General features: G+C 42.5%; 1 protein-coding gene across 1 annotated transcript in view; it reads right to left on the minus strand.

Moving 5' to 3' along the window:
- The window catches only part of LOC149275413 (lipid scramblase CLPTM1L-like), a 169,857-nt gene that overhangs the window by 101,402 nt on the left and 46,640 nt on the right, over positions 1–21,815 (minus strand). Inside the window, exons 6-7 of the mRNA XM_089504761.1 lie at positions 19,543–19,660; positions 817–911 (exon numbers count right to left, since the gene is read on the minus strand). Of these exons, the coding sequence (XP_089360887.1) occupies positions 817–911; positions 19,543–19,660 (213 nt within the window). The remainder of the gene's footprint in view (positions 1–816; positions 912–19,542; positions 19,661–21,815) is intronic.

Below are 21,815 nucleotides of genomic sequence, written 5' to 3' on the forward strand. Positions count from 1 at the left end.
AGGGGAAAGTGGGAAATGTATATGCAATGAGGATCACATGAGGGGTTAGAGCTCCCCTTCACCTAACTTCCTTAAATAGTGGGAGTAAAGTTTCTCATGATGCAGACAACCAACAGTTCCTTAGAGGGGATCATGCATTTGCTGAATAAATTAACAAATGTTCAAAATAACAGTTTCAAACAAGTGCCACCAGTATCCTGCAGCATGCATGGGCGGTCTGCACAAATCTTTCTTCATAGAACTGTGTACCTGTCTACCAACAGAGCAAATCACTTAAAACATAGGTGTTATTCACTAAAGATTCAAGACTTCCAGTTAATTCAATCCACAGCAAACCAGTAAACTCCCTTTTTACATGTACACTGTAAAGTTCATCAGTACCAGTTCGTGCGACCTATAGGTGATCTCTGTATTTATACATCTTATACACTTTCTTAACCAGATTCCTGTCTTTTCTGTTTAAAACTTGTGCCATCAAAAAGTTTCATACCAAGGCAAGATATTTTTTATTACATTTGAAGTAGACCTAGAAAAAACATGTGGGAGTCTTTTTTGACCCATTGTTGCAATATGGTTTAATGTGCCACTGCAGTAATCAGGTGTATTTTAACACCCATACTTACTATAGAAATAATTATATATTTTTAATAGATCTTTTTCATTATGCCGATTATTGTATTTTTGTTACTCGTGAAAAAGTACAAATGCACAATATAACAGGGTGATTATGTTAATATCGATTATGATAATCAAATGTGAAAGGATTGACCAAATAACTTTACCGAAATACGCAAGAAAAGAAGAAAAGTCACTTACATGAAATGCTGCAACAAAGAATGTTAGGGCTAAAAAATACAGATTAGTGTCTACAAAGATTCCTTTCACTTCATCTGTGTCCTTTTCGGAAAAACCTGTAAAAACAATATATATATATAAAAATATTACAATACTGTAAATTTCAAATATTATTAATGACCAGTATAATTAACCCCTGTATGATCACAATGTTTTTCCTACCTCAAAGACCAGAGATTTTTTGTCACCATGATTTGTAAACAATTATACTCTTGCCATATTAGTGTACCCAAACAAATTCCACATTTTTAAGCCATATAAATACATAATAGCACAGTAATTCTTAATACCAATATGTAAAAATGCTAGAATTGAGTATCCACCACATTGTTTGCTGGATTATCACATACTAGAATAGAGTATAATATTCAACCTGGAAAGAAAATGAGGAAGACTGGGAAGAAAAAATGAGGGGAAAATACCAAAGTTTTGTGTAGTAAACATGTGCATATACAAAAAAACAAACTGTCTGCTTGACTTGATGTGGCTGGTGAGCTTAATTATGCTTTGGCCAATTCATATAACCAAAACCTCTCATTTATATTATGTTTATATATTTATTGCCAACTTTATTAGAGTGAGAAGTGCGGATAGTTTATTTTTTTTGTTTTTTTATACACTGCACAGCCCATACACTCTATTTGCAGCATGCTCATGGCTGTTTGGAAGGCTTCATATTACACATTTGTATTATTTGAGCCTGAGACTAGCTTAGCACAACAAAATTTTTTCTTTTCCCTGTTTGCACATGTTTGAGGTTGTTGGCTTCTCACCAGTCTGGTTGCAGCTTGCTGTCCAGGGGTTAATTGGGAGGAGGTTTAATTGCACCTCCCCCAACACATTTGGTAGCAGTATAAACTGCTGCCCACTATGTAGGAAGTGAGAGTAGGTTATCACCCTATTGAGAGTGTGCCTTGACATGGCGGGTGTACATTTTGTATACACTGTACAGCCAATACACTGTATTTGCAGCATGCTCGTGCCTGTTTGGTAGGCTTCATATTACACATTTGTACAGGGCTCGACAAATCCCAGGCGCCAGGTCGCCATGGCGACAGAGAATTTTGTCAGCCTGTTACAGCCACAAAAAATTGCCATGCGGGGGCGCTGCTGCTGTAGGCTGAAAACGCGGTTGCAGGAAAACCAGCCACAGGCAGCTTCAGGGAAGGTGGTTGAGTGTTGATTGATGACACAACATCCCCCTGCTGCCTGATCGCTCCATGAGAGCGAAAGTGCAGCGTTAACCCCTTCAATGCCGCGGCATTTTAGGGGTTAATTCACGTTTTGTACGAGGCTCAGCTGCTGGCGGTCCAGGCAGACCAGCAACAGCAAAAACGAGCCCCCACAAGCCCTGTGATGATTCCTGTAGGCATGGAAGGCTACAGCAGTCATCAGAGACTCCCCCTGCAATGGCTGGTCTATAGACCAGCAATTGCGTCCCAGCTGCCAGAGGCAGCTTCAGGGACAGGGGGAGACCAGCCCCAACCCTCCCCTGCTGCCTGATCGCTCCATGAGAGCGACAGTGCAGCGTTAACCCCTTCAATGCCACAATTGTGTATGACACATTCGTGGCATTGCAGGGGTTAACATTTGTCCCCACAAGCTTGTGGGGACTAAATATCAGTCAATGCTGTGCTCCAATGGAACATCAGCATTGAAAGTTAAAAAACAAACAAAAAAAAAAAATAATAAAAAAAAAAAAACAGCACTGACCTGAAAGTCCAGCGTACTTCCAGGTCAAATGCTGTGAGTTTAGTAAGTGGGCTGATGATGATGACCAACTGTTGGTTTTAAAAAATTCCTGGATCCTAACTTTTTTAGCTGGCGCCTAGATTCACAACAAATTTGTCAAGCCCTGCATTTGTATGATTTGAACATGTGCACATAGATGGTGGAATTCTGCTGAGGGCAGTCAATGGCAGACAGAGTGTTTGGGGGATTTGTTTAATTGGTTATAAAAAAAATAAGCAAAACATAGCCAAAGAAACTACCTAAAATGTAACCAGACAAGGAAATTAATAGAGGATGACCAAATTAATTAAATCAGAATTACAGGTCTTTCAAAGAATCTACAACTCTAAAGCCACCTCGCATCACATGTATCCCAAACAAAATCTATTAAACAAGGCACTAGCCAGTGAACAAAAGGATGACATGACTGACTTTTATTATATAGTCACCAGAATGAGGAATCTGCACACACACCAAAGTAACTCTGGTGCTTAACTGTGCCAGGAAGGGGCAGCTCCCCAGTAGATCAAAATAAAGGCTCCAGGCACTCAAGGGTTCCACAGCAACAACAGAAGACAGCAACAACGTTTCGACATCACAATGAGGTCTTTATCAAGTTGGTAAAGGATGGGTTAAATTTTCATCCTTTCTGACTCCGTCACACTCCCTTGCTGCCTCCTGGGCAGCCTGTAAATGGGTCACTACAGCTATGGTAGTGGTACAGCTGGGTGCAACGCTTTTACCTTCTACCGTACCAGACTACTTGAGGGCATAATCCGATAAATTAACTCCCCCATACCCATGGGAAGACATGTCTGGTTTTGATAAATTCAGGAGGCTATGCAATCCCCACAGCCACTACATTTCCCAGTATCCCCCTAAAGTTTCACAAAGTACCTCCATTTGTTCAGGATTCCTCTGTACCCTTCCTGGTTCACAGGCGTTGTCCTCTGGGGCATAATGACAAAGCATTCGGCCTAATTCACTACCCAACAATACATTTACAGGAATATCCTCAGAGATTTCCACCTCCTGCAAACCTTTGCCCGCACCCCAATCAAGGTACGCCCGGGCCATAGGCACTGCAGGGTGCACTCCACCAATTCCTTTAATAGTCATTAAAGGATATTATCCCAGGGAAATAGTTTTCCCTGGGATAATATCCTTTGTTCACAACTTCTGGATGGACCAAAGTGCAGGAAGCTCCAGTGTCCAGAAGTTCCATAGTCACACGGTCCCCAACTGTTACACGCTGCAAGTTGTCTAGTGGTGCCTCCTTTGGTCTAGCCACAAACAAAACAGGTGCAGCTCGTCTCTTGGCGGTGAGGGACAACCTGAGGTCCCTGGTCGGTCCGTCAAAATACAGCTTGATTACCCCATGCTGGGTATTGTCACCTTGGACAGGAAGGGATTCCTGTGGAAGAGTGAAGGGCCAGTCATCCTGGCTACATCTCCCTGGGGTGTGGAGACAGGGTATCAAGGGACACAGGGTAAAATTATTAAATGCATAATGTCCAAAATATAATGGGTGCATAACTTTTGGGCCCCATTGTACATTGCATCCTTATGCCTGCGATGTGCTGGTTTCAGGGAGACCAAACACATGACCATAACAAGTGTTATGCGAACGTGTCCTTGTGCCAACTGATACAGGTGCGGAGTTTGGTATGAAAATGATCACTAGGACCAGAGAATTATGATGATCCTGGTGTCATAATTATGCCAAGCTCAGCAGGCGTCATATTACATATTTTGTGATCCTAGACCAAAGTTGAGCAGATATAACCCCGCCTTCAGAAGGTCATAGTTCTGAACCCCGTACTCCCATCCCCTTGCTCATGTAACAGGAAAAGGGCGGTCTTGGGGGGGGGGATAAAAAGGTGGGCAATTGGTAATGTGGAGAGCCTGTTTTTACCACCACAGAGACAACATCAAGGCTCCGAGTATATGATACTTTGTTTTATCCCTTTTTAGGTCGTCGACTACTACCAGAACCTCTACTCCCCCAAAGACACAGACCCAGAGGCTACTGAACGGTTCCTGTCAGGTATCACTAACACCATTCATCCCGCAGGTCGCGCAGCCATGGACGCCCCCTTGACGCTGGAGGAGCTGCACTCTGCCGCCAAATCAGGAAGGGCAGGACACCGGGCAGTGACGGTCTCCCACCCGAGTTATACACAACGCTGTGGGACCTCATCGGCCAGGACCTCCTCGACCTGTACGGGGAGATGGTGGTGGAGGGCAGGATGCCCCTCACACTGAGAGAGGGAATGATTACGATCTTGTATAAGCAGAAGGGGGAGAGATGCGACCTGAAAATTTGGCGTCCCATCTCTCTCCTGAACATGGACAACAATATCCTCGCCAAGGTACTAACCACCTGGTTGAATAAAGTCATCGGGCAGATTGTCTACCCCGACCAGACCTGCGGCATCCCAGGTCTGGTCGGGGTAGACAATCTGCCCGATGACTTTATTCAACCAGATCGTAAGACTGACCCCTTCCCGGTCCTCTCTGCGGTCAGACAAGGCTGCCCTCTCTCACCTCTTCTTTTTGTCTGTTGTTTAGAGCTCTTCGCCGAGTGCATCAGACGGAATCCAGAGATCAGAGGGATCACCGCGCCAGGCAGAGACAAGGAGATAAAGTGCTCGCTCTACATGGACGACGTGACCATCTTCTGCGCAGATCGCCGGTCGGTGAGAGCACTCGTCCAGACGTGCGAGGACTTCAGCCGAGCTTCAGGCGCAAAGGTCAACTGCAGGAAGTCGGAGACCATGCTGTTCGGGCAGTGGGACCTGACCTCTTAGCCGATCCTGTTTCCCGTCAAAACCGACTTCCTAAAGATCCTGGGAGTCTGGTTCGGCAGAGACGGCGCGGCCGTGAAAAGCTGGGAGGAGAGACTCAATAAAGTAAAGCAGAAATTTGGGCTGTGGAGCCTCAGAGACCTTACCATCAAAGGGAAAGTGCTAGTGCTGCGCAACAAGATTCTTCCCGTGCTGCAGTGCGTGGCTCAGGCCTGGCCCTTGCTGGTCACCATTCACTGAGCCATCAACCGAGCAGTTTTCCACTTCATCTGGGGCTCCAAAATGGACAGAGTAAAGCGCGCAGTGATGTACAAGGAACCTGGCAGGAGTGCCTGACATCCCTACCATGCTGAGGGCCTTCTTTATGTGCAACTGCGTGCGCAGGACTCTCAGAGACGTAGTGAAAGGCTCTGCTGGAAACTCCATGTCTCGCTTCTTCCTACTGCCCCTGTGGAGGCAGCTCAAGTGGGAAAAGTGTGACAGCCCTGGTTCTACTCGGACGTGGGCAAATTTGTAAGGGAGCACCAACTGGAGGGAGCTAAACCAGACCTGTGGTTACCCCGTGTGATCCACAAGCTCATCAAAGACACTATCGAGAACATCGCAGTACTGCTTATCGACTATCTGTACCAATGTACCTTGGTCAAAACAGACACAAAATGTTTATTTTATCATAATCAGTTTTGTATAATAAACTTAAATACAAAAAAAATTATACTCTGTTTTATCCCTTTTATTTTACACTGTTTATGTGCTTGTACTATTTAAGTCTATGTCTCTTTCTATATACATTTTTGTGTAACAGCACTCTGACCCATTTTATACTCAGATTAAACATTTTTAATCAGTTCTGTTTTAGTTCTCTAATCGAATTCAGCCTAGATAGCCTTTTTGCATACATATAGATATGTCACGTTACTAAGCGGTTAACTATATAGATATCAGTTTGAGGATCAGTTAAAGTTCTTGGTGGTGGCAGCGTGTTTAACACTGGGAGCTCTGAGGTGACTGGTTGGGGTTGGTGGTGGTTGCTTGGTGCCCTGCGGGGAAAGTGGCCAAACGCACCAGAAGTCTGGTTGGCGTTTAACCCTTGGTATACCCATACTCCCACGTCACGGCACGGCTGATAGCCCTGCCCGTGACACAGGTGACACTCAAGTACCCAATCTGGTTACACCGATAACACCGGTGGTTATCCCCCTGGCCTGATATGGCCCCTGCTCTGTTGGCTATGAAAGGTGTGGGTGATTGTCTCCCTGCTGGCTTAGGAGTTGGTGGCTGGTAGGCTGCTGCTTTTCAGGTAGATGGTCCCTGTCATGCTTGTACCCGTTTGGTTGCTGAGGTAGGGTTGTTGGCATAATAGTTAGCCAGATCTGCCGCCTCTGGCCTTAGGTTTCTGCCCAGAAACCACTCTCAGGCCTCCGGACTTTGTGTCCTCAGGAACTGCTCCAAAATTATCAAAGCCTCATATGTAGTAACTTGTAGGCCCCCAATGCATTGCTGGAAAACAGTCAGAAGTTGTCCGTTTCCTGTCCTGTCTAATGAAGCTGCATCTCTCGAAACTTTTTCCTGTAGAATTCAGGGTTGAGGTTAAACCTTTTTAACAAGGCAGATTTTATGGCCTCATAGTCCTAATCAACTTCCATTGGTAAGGAAGCAAACACATCCAGGGCTTTCCCCTTCACACATGGGGTTTCTCACTCTTCCTTGGGCAGCTGGTACTGCCGGAACACTTTCTCAAACCCCTTCACAACACATCCAAGTCAGCGTCCTTTTCCAGCATTGGAAAGTGCTGCAAACAGGCGGGGGCTGTTAGGATATCCATCCCTGTTAACAATGCTTTGGGAAGATGGACTAGATTGGTTTTAACCGTAGAAGTTCCAGCTGATACTTTCGCTCCGCAGCTCTCTCAGCAGCTTCCCTCTCCATCTCTTTCCGCAGCCTCCCCTCTCTCTCTCCCTCTCTCTCTTTCCGCAGCCTCCCCTCTCTCTCTCCCTCTCTCTATTTCCGCAGCCTCCCTCCCTCTCTCTTTCCGCAGCCTCCCTGCCTCCCTCTCTCTTTCCGCAGCCTCCCTGAATCCTGAATATGATATCAATTAATGAATGGATCAAGAATTACATAAAATACCAGAGACGGGGATACAGCGCCTTGTACCCTTCTTAAAGTCAGAGAGGGGAATCCACATGACAACAATTTTACATAGTAACAGTTACATAGGCTTAAAAAAAAGACATGTGTCCATCAAGTTCAGCCTTTCCTATATCTGTTAATTTGTTGCCAAAAAAAACCCCAGTTTCGCTCTTTCCAATTTTGCACTAACCAGGGAAAAAAATTCCTTCTTGACCCCAAAATGGCAGTCAGATTTCTCCTTGGATCAATAAACTGTTTCCCCATAATTAAAGATTATATGCCTGAATATTATGTTTTTCCAGGTATCCATCCAGTTGCAGTTTAAACATCTGTACAGACTCCGATAAAACTACCTCTGCAGGCAGAGAATTCCACATCCTTATTGTCCTAACTGTAAAAAACCCTTTCCTCTGCTTTAGTCTAAATCTCCTTTCTTCCAATCTGAACGCATGACCACGTGTCCTATGCATAGTCCTGTTTATGAACAGATTTCCACACAATGGTTTGTATTGGCCCCGAATATATTTATATAATGTTATCATATCCCCTCTGAGGTGACGTTTCTCTAAACTAAACAGATTTAAATTAGTTAACCTTTCTTCATAACTATAGTGCTCCATTCCTTTTACTAATTTTGTAGCCCGCCTCTGCACCCTTTCTAGTGCTATGATAGCCTTCTTTAGAATAGATGCCCAAAATTCAAGGTGCGGCCTTACCATAGAGTTATAAAGAGGCAAAATGATATCTTTATCCCGCCACTTGATGCCCCTTTTTATACATGACAATACCTTACTGGACTTAGCAACCGCAGACTGACATTGCACATTGTTGCCTAGTTTGTTGTCTATAACAATTCCCAAATCCTTCTCATTTGTCGTTACCCCTAATTCACTACCGTTTAGGGTGTAGGTTGCTTGTGCATTCGCTACGCCGAAGTGCATAACTTTACATTTGTCTACATTGAATTTCATCTCCCTACTGCCAGGTCATTTATAAATATGTTGAATAAAATTGGTCCCAGAGCAGAACCCTGAGGGACACCACTTACCACTTTTGACCAGCTTGAAAGTTTACCATTTATAACAACTCTCTGTTCTCTATCTCTAAGCCAATGTTCTACCCAAGCACAAGAATTAGCATCTAGACCAATTTCCTTCAGTTTGAATACTAACCTATTGTGTGGAACCGTGTCAAACGCCTTGGCAAAATCCAAGTAGATTACATCCACTGCAACACCCTGATCGACACTTCTACTAACTTCCTCATAGAATGCAATTAAATTAGTTTGACAGGACCTATGTTTCATAAAACCATGCTGATTTTTGCTAATACTGTTCTTCCAAAGGAATTTTTGAATATTATCCCTAAACAGCCCTTCAAATACTTTCCCAGCCACGGAAGTTAAGCACACAGGTCTATAATTTCCGGGCACAGAGTTTGAACCCTTTTTGAAAATAGGAACCACATCTGCCTTCCTCCAATCCTCTGGTACAATTCCTGAAAGAAAAGAATCCCGAAAGATTAGAAACAGAGGTTCACTTATTTCCTGAATCAGCTCCTTAAGTACTCGTGGGTGAATACTGTCAGGCCCCGGAACTTTGTTAACATTAATTTTCTTTAGTTGCTGCAGCACCTTGTCCTGAGCCATCCACTCACAGTTTGACTGAAAATTTTTCTCAGTGGTCCTATGTATATCCATTGCCATAGGTTCCTCCTTAATATATACTGAGGAAAAATAGTAATTTAAAGTTTCTCTTTTTCTTGGTCCTCCTTAACCAACACTCCCCTCTCTGTTTTTAATGAACCTACGTTTTCATTCTTTGCTTTTTTTAGAATTTATGTACTTAAAGAATTTTTTGGGGTTAGTTTTGCTCTCTTTGGCAATCACCCTCTCATTTTCTAGTTTAGCCCATCTAATCACCTTTTTGCATGCTTTATTGGTTTCCTTATATCTTATATAGGATGCCTTTGATTCGTCTGATTTAAATACTGTAAAAGCCATTTTCTTATTTTTCATTTTCTGTTTAACGTCCCCACTAAGCCACATCGGTTTCAATTTGTTTCTTTTATATTTGTTTCCTAGTGGTACATACTGAGAAGTGTACCCTGCTAATATTTGTTTCAAGATACTCCATTTTTCCTCAGTATGTTTATCCCTGAAGAGTTTTTGCCAGTCAATAAGTTGTAAAGCTGCCCTTATCTTATTGAAATTTGCCTTCTTAAAATTATACTTTTATGTATTCCCCATGGGCAATTTCTTTTTTGAGTTTATTTCAAAAGAGACCATATTGTGATCACTATTACCCAAGTGCTCCCCCACTTGAATGTTAGACACAAGATCAACATTGTTTGTTATCACCAGATCCAAACAAGTATCCTTTCTAGTTGGTGCTTGTACCAGTTGTGACATGAATGTAGGGCTGAAACAACGAATCGATAAAATCGATAATAATCGATAACGGAAATCGTTGTCGACGATTTCCGTTATCGATTAATCGAGTGATCGATTCGTTGTTGGAGCACTCAGCTCCTTTTACTTACCTCCGCGAGCGTTCCCCGCTTCCGCTACACACTCTGCACTCTCCGCCTTCTTTTAGTTGCGTGACAGATGTGACGCGTTCCGGAGGTAAGTATTCTTCATGTCTGTGCGAGTGGCTCCGTTCGCACAGAGCGGTTCGCTCTGTGCGAGTGGCTCCGTTCGCACAGAGCGATTCGCGAGGGTGGGGGTGGGGTTTCAGGGGATGCAGGGCAGAGTGGGGGTGGGGGGGCAGGCCAGGGTAGGAGACTGAGTGCAGGGCAGAGTGGGGGTGGGGATGCAGGGCAGGGTGTGAGTGTGGGGGCAGGGCAGGAGACTGGGTGCAGGGCAGAGTGGGAGACTGGGTGCAGGGCAGAGTGGGAGACTGGGTGCAGGGCAGGGTGTGAGTGTGGGTGCAGGGCAGAGTGGGTGCAGGGTGTGAGTGTGGGTGCAGGGTGTGAGTGTGGGAGCAGGGCAGAATGTGGGTGCAGGGCAGAGTTGGAGACTGGGTGCAGGGGCACAGTGCAAAGTGCTGGGTGCAAAGTGCCAGGGCTGGGGCAAAGTGCTGAGTGCTGGGTGCAAAGTGCCAGGGCTGGGTGCAAAGTGCCAGGGCTGGGTGCAAAGTGCCAGGGGTGGGGCAAAGTGCTGGGTGCAAAGTGCTGGGTGCTGGGTGCAAAGTGCTGGGTGCAAAGTGCTGGGTGCAAAGTGCTGGGTGCAAAGTGCCAGGGTTGGGGCAAAGTTTCTTGAACAGTAATAGTCCACCTCTTTTCAGAATGTTTGGGGTTATTTTGTTTCATAAATATTGTGTTTGGGTTTTTGTACTTTGAAAATATTGTTTTTTTATGACATCATAACAAAATAAGAATGTTAATGTAAATTTTAAGTTGTTTTTTAACATCCAGTTCATTAAATTATTTTAAACAAAAAATTTGCATATTGTTTTTTTTTATCCGATTAATCGAAAAAATAATCGGCCAACTAATCGATTATTAAAATAATCGTTAGTTGCAGCCCTACATGAATCTGTCATTTAACAGGTTCAAAAACCTGAATCCCCTTGCAGAACTACTAGTCCCTCTATCCCAATGTCCTAGTAATTAAAATCTCCAATAATTAACGTGTTACCCAGATGTGCAGCTTTCTCAGTTTGCTCTAACAGCTGCTCTTCCTTGTCATTATTAACATTAGGTGGTTTATAACATATGCCAACCAGTAGTTCTTTTCCTTTTTTTTGCCCCAAGTTGATATCTACCCATAAAGCTTCCACAAATCCCTTGTCGCCTTCAAGATGCTTAATATTTCACATTAGCTTGTTGTTAACATACAAGCATACTCCTCCTCCCTTCCTGCTTTTTCTGTCCTTCCTATATAACATATAACCTTTATGTTAACTGCCCAGTCATGGGTCTCATCCCACCATGTTTCTGTTATGCCTATTATAACATACTACTTAGTGTATGCTATTGCCTCTAGTTCTCCGATTTTGTTATTTAGGCTCCTTGCATTAGCAAGCATACATTTAATATTACCCTGAGTCTCTTGAATTTTATGAGAATTTTTATTAATACATACCTCCTCTGTTCTGATCTTGCCCCTCCCCCATCTCCACCCCCCTTGTTCTGATCTGAAGCCCCTCTCCTTTCTGCGCTATCTCCATTTTCAATATCTCTGTCCCCCCCCCCACCACTAGTTTAAAAACCCCTCCAGCCTTCTAGCCATCCTCTCCCCTAGCACAGCAGTCCATTTAGGTGCAATCCATCACCGCTATAAAGATTGTACCCAAGCGCAAAATCAGCCCAGTGCTCTAGAAAGCCAAAACCCTCCTTCCTACACCATGACTTTAGCCACGCATTTACCTCCCTGATCTCCCGCTGCCTTTCTACTGTTGCGTGTGGCACAGGTAATATTTCTGAAAATACTACCTTGGAGGTCCCTTTCTTCAGTTTATCTCCTAATTCCCTGAAATCATTCATTAGGACCTTCCATTTTCCACTGACTTTGTCATTGGTACCAATATGGACCATGACAGCCGGGTCTTCCCCAGCCCCTCCCAATAATCCATCCACTCTGTCAGCAACATGGCGGACCCGAGCGACAGCAAACTGTCCAATTGAGCCTATCAGAGCAGCAGATTACCCTATCTACTCTCTTAATAATAGAGTCCCCCTACCACCACAACCTGTCTAGCCTTTCTTACGCTCTCAACCCCACTCATACTAGAGGGGCTGTTCCCTCGGCTGGTAGAAGGAACAGCTTCCTCCAGTATAGCTACTCCTGAGCTGATGCACCCAACAACTTCACTCAAGCGGGCAAATCTGTTAGGCTGCACAAGGTCAGGACTAGCTAAACCTTTCCTCTTTCCTCCCCCTCTACCACCACATGTAACTGTTACCCAGCTACATGCCTGTTCCCCAGCTGACTTATCTCCTCCCTCTAAACTCTGTGAGCAGCAGACTCCTTTCAAGATTGTCTATCTCTCTCAAAGTTGAAATTTGCTTCTCCAGATCTCTAATATGAGCTTCCAGAGAAACCACTTGCTCCCACCTGCCGCAGAGGTATGGACCCTGGACGGATTCATCCAGGCATGCATACATGAAGCAAGATGTGCATTGAGTCAGATCATCAATCTTGCTAACTCCCATAACCATACTCACAATCAAGTATAAGAAAAAATAAATAAATAAAGACAATCTACAAAACAACAGTTAAACAAGAACACCCGTCAAAAATAAACAGTTAAAAGTACAGAACTATAGTTCAACAAAAACAGTCCAATAAATATATAGCAGTATAAATACAGTACCTTGTGGAACCCCTTTTTCTCTTTCCAACTCCTGTTTCTTTTTAACTCCTACTTAAAATAGTCTCTTTCCAAGTAGGCTATCTCAATGCAGAAGCAACTCAAGTGAGCAAGCTCTGTGAGTTACTTGGGGCTTTATATAGTTAAACCCACACAGGTGAAACTAGGTAACCACTCCCCTCAATTAACTGAGCTGCAGCACACAGAAGAAAAAAACACACCAAAAATAAAGCACCCAAAACAGATGACTGAGTAATTGAATGCAACCAAATAAAGTTTTTTCCACCAGTTGTACTCCTCCAAGGGAACTCCTGTTTCTTTTTAACTCCTACTTAAAATAGCCTACTTGGAAAGAGACTATCTCAATGCAGAAGCAACTCAAGTGGTTAAAATAGTAGCCTAACTCTTGTAGCCCAAGTACATTAAGAATTATAGCCAGGTCACCTTGTCAGGTACCTGTTAGCGATAAACCTTGTCTGGACCAGAGATATAATTTTTTTTTTATTTTTTTTTTTAAGCGTCTGTGCCAGCACAGAAAATGTACATTCTTATCTGGGAATTCCTTTTCTTAACATATATGCAGCACTCACAGAAGAAAGACACCACTTTCAGGTAGAAAAGGAAGAACAAACTTCCAAAAGGCACTTACCATTGTTACCATGTGTAATTAAAGCTACACATCACAAAAATGTACAAACAAAATAACTTTACTGAGCAAGTGCTGCCTAAAGAGGCGCTAGGAAAAGGAAACGGTAATAATTCATAAAACCTGTGGAACCAATAATGTTTGGATGATCTGTAGTCTATAAAAAAATCTAACGGAGATCTGCACATTGAGTGTAACCAGATGTAAGCACTGGGTAAAACGACATTGAAGTCTAAAAGATTAGCAGCAGAAGCAAAGGTGAGATGCACCAAAAGGTCTTCACTTCAGAGAAATGGTATTCTGCATAAATGTGGAATCACAGTCTAATTTAGCATTGCTGGTGCAGGGTTTGGATGATACAAAGGAGGCTGAATTAGGAGTATTGGGACACCTGACGATTACACCAACAGGGACTTTGATGACATTGCATTCTAAATACATAGACATTAATATGATGTTTGTCCCCACTTTAAACCTATACCAACTTCCTCTCTTCCAGGAAAGCTTTCCCCAAAATGTATGGGGAATTTTTTTTACTCAAGTCCTTAGCAGTCCAATCCCTGTACCTTTTGGAAAACATCAGTCTGTCCCTGATGGTTTTCTTGGAGAGAAGTAGGGTTCTTGACAACAGGCCATTCCTGAGCAAGCTCTGCACTGGTGGAACCCCAATCCTGCAGCTTAATCAACTTTAGGAGATGGTCCTGGGGCTTGCTGGACTTTCTTGGGTGCCCTGACATATTCTTCACAACAATTGAACCTCTCTCCTTGAAGTTCTTGATGATCTGATAAATGGCTGAATTAGGTGGAATCTTACTAGCACTACAATTTTTATTGCCTGTGGAGCCCTTTTTGTGCAAAGTAATAATGACCTCATGTGTTCCTTGCAGGTAACTATGGTTAAAAGGAAGAACAAGGATTTCAAGCACCACCCTCCTTTTAAAGCTTCCAGTCTGTTATTCTAACTCAATCAGCATAACAGAGTGATCTCCAGCCTTGTCCACGTAAACAATCTCCTGTATTAACGAGAGAATCACTGACATGATGTCAGCTGGTCCTTTTGAGGGGAGGGTTGAAATGCAGTAGAAATGTTTTTTGGGGATTCAGGTCATTTCTATGGCAAAGAGGAACTTTTCAATTAATTACAATTCATCTGATCACTCTTCATAACATTCTAGAGCATGTGCAAATTGCCATTATCTAAACTGAGGCAGCAGACTTTGTGAAAATATTTGTGTCATTCTCAAAACCTTTGGACACGCCTCTACAAACTGCCAAAACATCTAGATAGTTGCTTGAAAATAGTTGTCCTTTTCCCTTGGGCAGAAAGATGTGTGCTCACCAGCCTATAAAACTTTCATTCATTTGCCTGTGATAAATACACCAAACTGGGACATGTTTTTCCCCCATACACATTGTACAGGTATTTGTTTAAATACAGCTCCAGGTATATGCCACTGTCAAACAACATCCCAAAATGTGTTCAGCAACATCTCCCAAGTACAGTGACACCACCCTTGCATAGGTTTGGGTTGCCTGGGGGATAAAAGGCCACATATTTAGAATATTAAACATCTGGCCGTACTCTATTTGGGACATCTTTGAACCAATTTGATATACTCAAATCAAATCATACATTTTTAAATGTAGGCACCCCATGGGTATTTCAAATGCCAGTATTTTAACTCTTCCCATGCAAGTTGATATATGTTTTAGCTTTTTTTCCTTTTCATTTTGTTAAAGCTAGATGGTTCCACTATGGTAAGTAGTGATAGTACCGTAGTTGTGATTAGTAAACTGGGCTCCCTTGACTTGCATGGTTGAATGTAGTACCTGTATTCAAACAGCAAGGTCTGATAACTTCAATACAGTAGACACAGAACTAGTCAATTAAGAGGTTTAACAATTTTTCAATAAAAGTTGCTGACAAATAGGTTTCCCAGGTCCAAGAAAGGCTTTGTAATCATTTTCCTGATGAAAGGAAAATAAAAAAAATGTCAGGCTATGTTGTGTCATGAATCTCTGCGAGTTAAATCTTTGCATTATCATTACTTAATAATGTTCCTGCATCATTTTACGATTCCTGTTCAGAGTACACCAGCCCACTTCTAATCAAGAGTAAAGTAATTAAACTGTTCTGACTCTGCTAAGGCTGAAGAAATCCACTAGCCCTATTCTGAGAACTGTTAAAAATCTTTGCTCCTCTTCAAGAGTCAAGTCATGAGCTCTGTTCCCTCTTAAAAGGTTATTTCATCTGCTCTGGATATAATTTAATATCTTTAGCTTGGTTCTCTGTCTACCCTTATGATGGCCTGTAAGTCATATGATATGCAATTAACTAGAGGTCTGAGTAGGTTTAACAGTGAGATTTGATTGTATAAATGCCAGCAGAAACATAACCTGGACTTTATTGATTGCGCATCTGGATCATTTTCTGAAAGCTCATTTCCCTTCTTTTTTTAAATGTTTTTTCCACCCACCTACTGCATTAACATCCACCACTTCTGCTGGAAGGGTTTTCCATGCACTTTACCCTTTCAGTAAAGTAATATTTCCTGATGTTACTTTAAAACCTTTGTCCCTCCAGCTTAACACTATGTCCCTTTCCTTTATCATGTTGACTCCCTTCAAGTATTTCAATGTTTCTATCATGCTGAAATTCAAACCGAGTATCAGAATGGGGAAGAACTTGGCATGGTTGTTGGTGCCAGGCAGGCTGGTCTGAATATTTCAGAAACTGCCGATCTACTGGGATTTTCACGCACAACCCTCTCTAGGGCAGACAAAGAATGGTCAGAAAAAGAGAAAATATCCAGTGAGCGGTAGTTGTGTGGAGGAAAATGCCTCGTTGATGTCAGAGAAGAAGAGACAGAACTCAAATAACCACTCAGAGGAGAATGGGCAGACTGGTTTGAGATGACAGCAAGGCAACAGTAACTCAAATAACCACCTTTTACAAACAAGGTGTGCAGAATACCATCTCTCAACATACAACACGTCGAACCCTGAAGCAGATGAGTTACAGCAGCAGAAGACCATACCGGGTGCCACTCCTGTCAGCTAAGAACAGGAAACCGAGGTTACAATTTGCACAGGCTCACCAAAATTGGACAATGGAAGACTAGAAGAACGTTGTCTGGTCTGATGGTTCTTGATTTGAGCTGTGACGTTCAGATGGCAGGGTCAGACTTTGACAATGAGTTCTCTGTACTCCAATGGCCTCCAGTCACCAGATCTCAATCCAATAGAGCACCCTTTGGGATTGGTGGATCAGTAGATTTGCATCATGCATGTGTAGCCTACAAATCTGCAGCAACCACATGATGCCATCATGTCCATAATGACCAAAATCTCTGGGGAATGTTTCCAGCACCTTGTAGAGAGTATGTCACAAAGAATGAAGGCTGTTATGAAGGCAAAAGGGGGTCCAACCCAGTACTATCAAGGTGTACCTAATAATGTGGCCAATGAGTGTATGTTAAGATTCCTTAAACCTTTCCTGGTAAATTTTATCCTGTAATCCATGAACCAGTTCAGCAGCACTTCTCTGAGCTTTCTCTAACATACCTATGTCTTTCTGCAGGTATGGTCTCCAGTACTGTACACAATACTCCAACTGAGGTCTCGTCTGTGTTCTTTACAACCAAATTAGCACTTCCCTCTTTATCCACATTAAATGCCAGTTGCCACAGCTCCAGTTTACCTAAATCATATCTCTCCAGGAACATCAACCCTGTTGCAAATCTTTGTGTCATCAGTAAAAAAAAGCATACCTTTCCATCAAGACCTTCTGGAGAATGGGTCCAAGTACAGATCCCTGAGGTACCCCTCTGGTAATACCTTGCTTGAATATATACTCCATTGACTACAAACCTCTGTTTTCTGTCACTCAGCCGCTGCCTACATTCAACAATATTGAGATATGAACTCAGTATTACACTTTCTCGATAAAACTTATTTGTGGGACAGTGCCTCCATCCGCTGCCCCCACCAGACACCAGGGAGTCAGAAGCAGTGGTAAAATAGTTTACATGAATAAAGAAATTAAAGTTTCTTACAAGAATATTGTGAAGAATAATGTGATCACTGTTTTGTTCCACTTAAAAAAAATAAAATGGAACTTTTTCATCTAAAAATGTTTTGCAGTAGCAAATGTTTTGATTCCATTATGTCTAATGTATTTAATTTATTAGGGCCTTTTAACACTTTTGCTTTCTGGCATTTAATACAAATAATGTGATAAAAAGAATGTTTTATAGTTATTTGTATGGCAAATAGTGTGAATCGGGTATGTAAAAGAGGTGCGTGTGAGCATAAGAGCTCGACCGCAAGATAAACTATATGGGGCTGGTCTCCAAACGTTTCCAGGGCTGCTTTTCATTCCCAGTCCGGCCCTGCTTTGGTCACTCTTATAACTTGATTTGCCTCTGTCTAATCTTATGGAGCTATCTTTCTCACTTTGTGTTTTTTTGTATTTGCTTAAGGTTCTTTTATTTACATTTTTTTCTATTCTGGCCACTTCTGCAGAGTACCACAGTGGTTTCTTTAATGCTTTGATCTAACTGACCAGCCCAATATAGTTTTGTGTTTCACCTCACAAGGCTGTTATTTATATGACAGGACATAAGCATTGGGTGCTTTTAAATGATTATATTCTCACCTAACAGAAACATAGAATATGGCAGCAGATAAACATTCAGCCAATGTTTTCCAATCCAAGCTATACATTTTGGGATTTTATGGTCTTTCATGCTATATTTTTATCCTACAAACCATTCACCGTTTTAGTAGCCCTTCTCTGAACTCTCTCTAGAATGTTAATATCTTTCTGAAGATGAGATCTGTATACAATATTCTAGATGAGATCTGTAGAGGGGCATAGCCACCTGTCTTTCTGCTAACAGAAATGTCTTAAGATATAAAAACTCAGCCCACCGAGTTATTTTGTAATTGCAGTTGCTTCTCTCAGGGTTAACGTAGAAGTGTAAAGCAGGGGATGTTATTTTTTGCCAGGCCCCCCTGTCAAGGGCAAAGGCAAAAGGGGTAAGGACCAGAAAGAGGTCAAATAGCAAAGTCCAAAGGAGACACTGTATCACAACAAGTAAGGTAGATCTGTAGAATGGAGTCCATGGACACAAGCTCTGGAACACTGGAGTAATGTGGAAGAAGTCTGCTGGATTTTTATAGTGTTGCTGGTATAAGGCATATCTGGGGGGCAGATGTGCATAACTGGGAGCAGGTTCACAAATAATATGAAATAAAACAAAATTCATTTTTCTCAATCATAGTTTTTATTAAATATGAAAATATTGTTTACATGTAAATTTATATTTACTAGTAAAACTTTTTTCTTAGAGGGTAGTCTTATATTCAGACCTTTTTTCTAAATAAATATTAAAATTTTGGGGGGTCGTCTTATAATCGAGCAAACGCGGTATTTATTTCCATAAAACGGCAACGAAAATCCTCAGCACAAGGCCCATGATGCTCTTAATCCAGGCCTGCCACCAGTGTGAGTCAGCCATCTTAAATCCAGCTTGTAGCCACAGTTTGATCCAGCCTTGTGCAGTTTTATTTGGCTAAACTTGTTTTAAATGGTTTACTAGACTGACTGTTTTTTTAATTTAGTGTTAATAGAATGACATATAAGTTTTTTCATTATCGCTAAATTAACCCTGTATTAATATGCATTATAAAGCTAAAAGCCCATAGTTTCTCTCAGTGAAAAATGAGTGCGGCCCACGCACCTACATTTCTGATGAAGTGGCCCACTGCAGAAAACACTTGGACACCCCTGGCATAGATATTCATGTCATTTTCAAGAGTGTTAATTCAGCATCAGAGTGAGCTCAGTCTTACCAAGGCAAGTTGTTGCCCTACTCATTGCTCAATATTCATGAGGTATTGTTATTGTATTCCTTTTAGACACTTTTTTTCAACACCATAGCACTCCCATTTTGTAGTGTATACCAATATACATGTATTAAAATGACACACATAGTGGTGTGCAATTTACATTTTCATACAACTCATATTTCTTCATGCTGGACATTCAACATACCAAATTGCTGCAAAGAGTAGACAGCATCTTGCATGTGGATCCAGAATCTAAGCTTTCCCAAGGAAATTTTGTCATATGCAACAGTAAGAGGTAGTTCAATCGTTGATCGATTTATCACCTGTATCAAAAAAATATTGGAATTTGTTTAATAGGTTTACCAGCATGGCAAGTACAAGTAAATTGTTATCAACAATTTCACAGACAAATTGAAAGCAATGTATAAAGTATCAATATAAACTGTCAAACTATTTCTTTTTAAAACTGGATACTATTGTCTCAAAAATCCTACTTTTCACTTCTAAGCACTGAAGTCATAAGGTATTATAATAAAGGATGTACCTTGATGAAGATCCCTTCTTTTCAGCAGAGAAAATAGAGGGGCCATATCCTGAGCACTTCAGGTAAAAACAAACATTCTCCTGTGTCAGCCTGGTATGATCATGATCATCCAGACTGTCATTCCCTTACGTCCTAACTGGCAGCACAAGAGGGGTATTACTGCCCCTGTGAACAATTAGGACAGGTGGAAAATTAATGATTTACACAAATAAGCAATTAACCCCCTTTACCCCCCCCCCCTATAAAGGGAACTCCACCCCTAACCACAGTGTGTTTTTTTCTGTCCTTTGGACATATTGGGACAGGTGGTGGTCTCTGTGTGAGACCTTGTGTTAGCTTGCTAACCTTTATTTTACTTTTTTTTCAGGTGCCCTCCTGTTTGGATTGTGTATCCTATTTTATCTGCTGCCCTGCTGTGATGCAGGATGGCCTCATTTCACCCAGCATTATCTGTGTGTTTGTGCTGGATCTATACCTGACTGGTTTGGATGTCTCCTCCCAGCTGCTTATCTTCATGTCTGCTGATCTAGTCTGTGATGTTCTGGAGTTTCTCTATGCCTCCCCTGTACTCGTTTTAGCTGCTGAGGGGGGGAGGAATCCATTTATTTTCCCTCAGCAGCAGTAGTAATCCCTTAGAACGTTTGTTCTTACTTGGATTCCTGATTTTCTTTTGTGGCGTCTGACATCACTGCCGGGGGGCGTGGTTTCCCATTTTGGCTCTCTGCCAGTGTATATTAACCTGTTAGTGTCCTTTAGGCTGTCTCTTGGTACAGCTATTAAGTTAGCCTTCCTAGAGTGTCCTGTCTATCTTTGGGTGTTATCCTTCCCTTTCACTTTCAATCTCAGGGTAGGTATAACTAAGAAGATTTTTATGTTTAATAAAACTCTTTATATTATTTTGGTCATCTCTTTTGCAGATGTCATCCCGTACTCCAGAGGATCCTGCTCCTGAGGGGTGCAAGTCCACTGCCAAGCGCAGGCATTTTACCTGCTGCGGGTGTTACACACCTCTAGAGGATGCTTACCCTTATAGTCGCTGCTCAAGTTGCAGAGATCCCCCTGAGGCAGAACCCAATATACGTGATGATGATGATTTGGGTTAAAGATTTTGTTGGATCCTCTATCAAGAGATTTGAGGACACACTCCAGATAAAGAGACCTAGGGCCAAGTCCCCTCCTAGGGTGGTCCCTATGTCTGAAGACGCTTAGCTCACTGTAGATGAGCTTGACTCTTCTGAAGAAGAAGAACCTGCTTCATCGTTCTGGTTTCCCATTGAGAAAACCCAACGGTTACTAAAGTCCATCTGGTCGGGGACCAGGATTTTGACCCTAAGTAAGATCCAGAAACCACCTCTAGAGGGCAAAGGGCCTTCAAAGTGGATGAGTCTCTCATTAAGTTAATGGAGACTGAATGGAAATTCCCGGAAAAAGGTCCGGTTATCACCAAGCGGTTCAAATCTATGTTTCCGCTTAATGTAGACCAGCAGCGCCCATGGGGTCCTCCCCTTAAGTCGATATGGCCATCTCCAAGATGTCCAAGAGGACTGTGGTACCGGCGGATGATGGATCTTCTTTACAGGAAGATTGCCCCTAGGGAGGTTACTAATTTTCTGCGCACCAGAATGTCTCAAATCCAGTCGGATATTGATGCAGGTGTTCCAAGAGACGATATCTTGAAGCAGTTTAAAACAGCTCAACTGGCTGTGGAATTACTTTCGGATGCTGCGCCTCAACATCTGAAGCTAGCCTCCAAATCTATGGCGCTATCTGCTGCTGCAAGGAGATCCCCCTATGGTTAAAACCCTGGAAAGCGGACAACGCCTCCAAATTTTCGCTTTGTGGGTTGCCTTACGAACCTGGCAAGCTGTTTGGCAGTGAGCTGGACAGGATCATGGAGGGCCTTTCTGACATGAAAGTACGAGGTACTTGGTCCC

Source organism: Sceloporus occidentalis, unplaced genomic scaffold (genome assembly GCF_023333645.1).
Source record: "Sceloporus occidentalis isolate IW3139 unplaced genomic scaffold, rSceOcc1.0.p SCAF_290, whole genome shotgun sequence".
NCBI classification, from domain to species: Eukaryota; Metazoa; Chordata; class Lepidosauria; order Squamata; family Phrynosomatidae; genus Sceloporus; species Sceloporus occidentalis.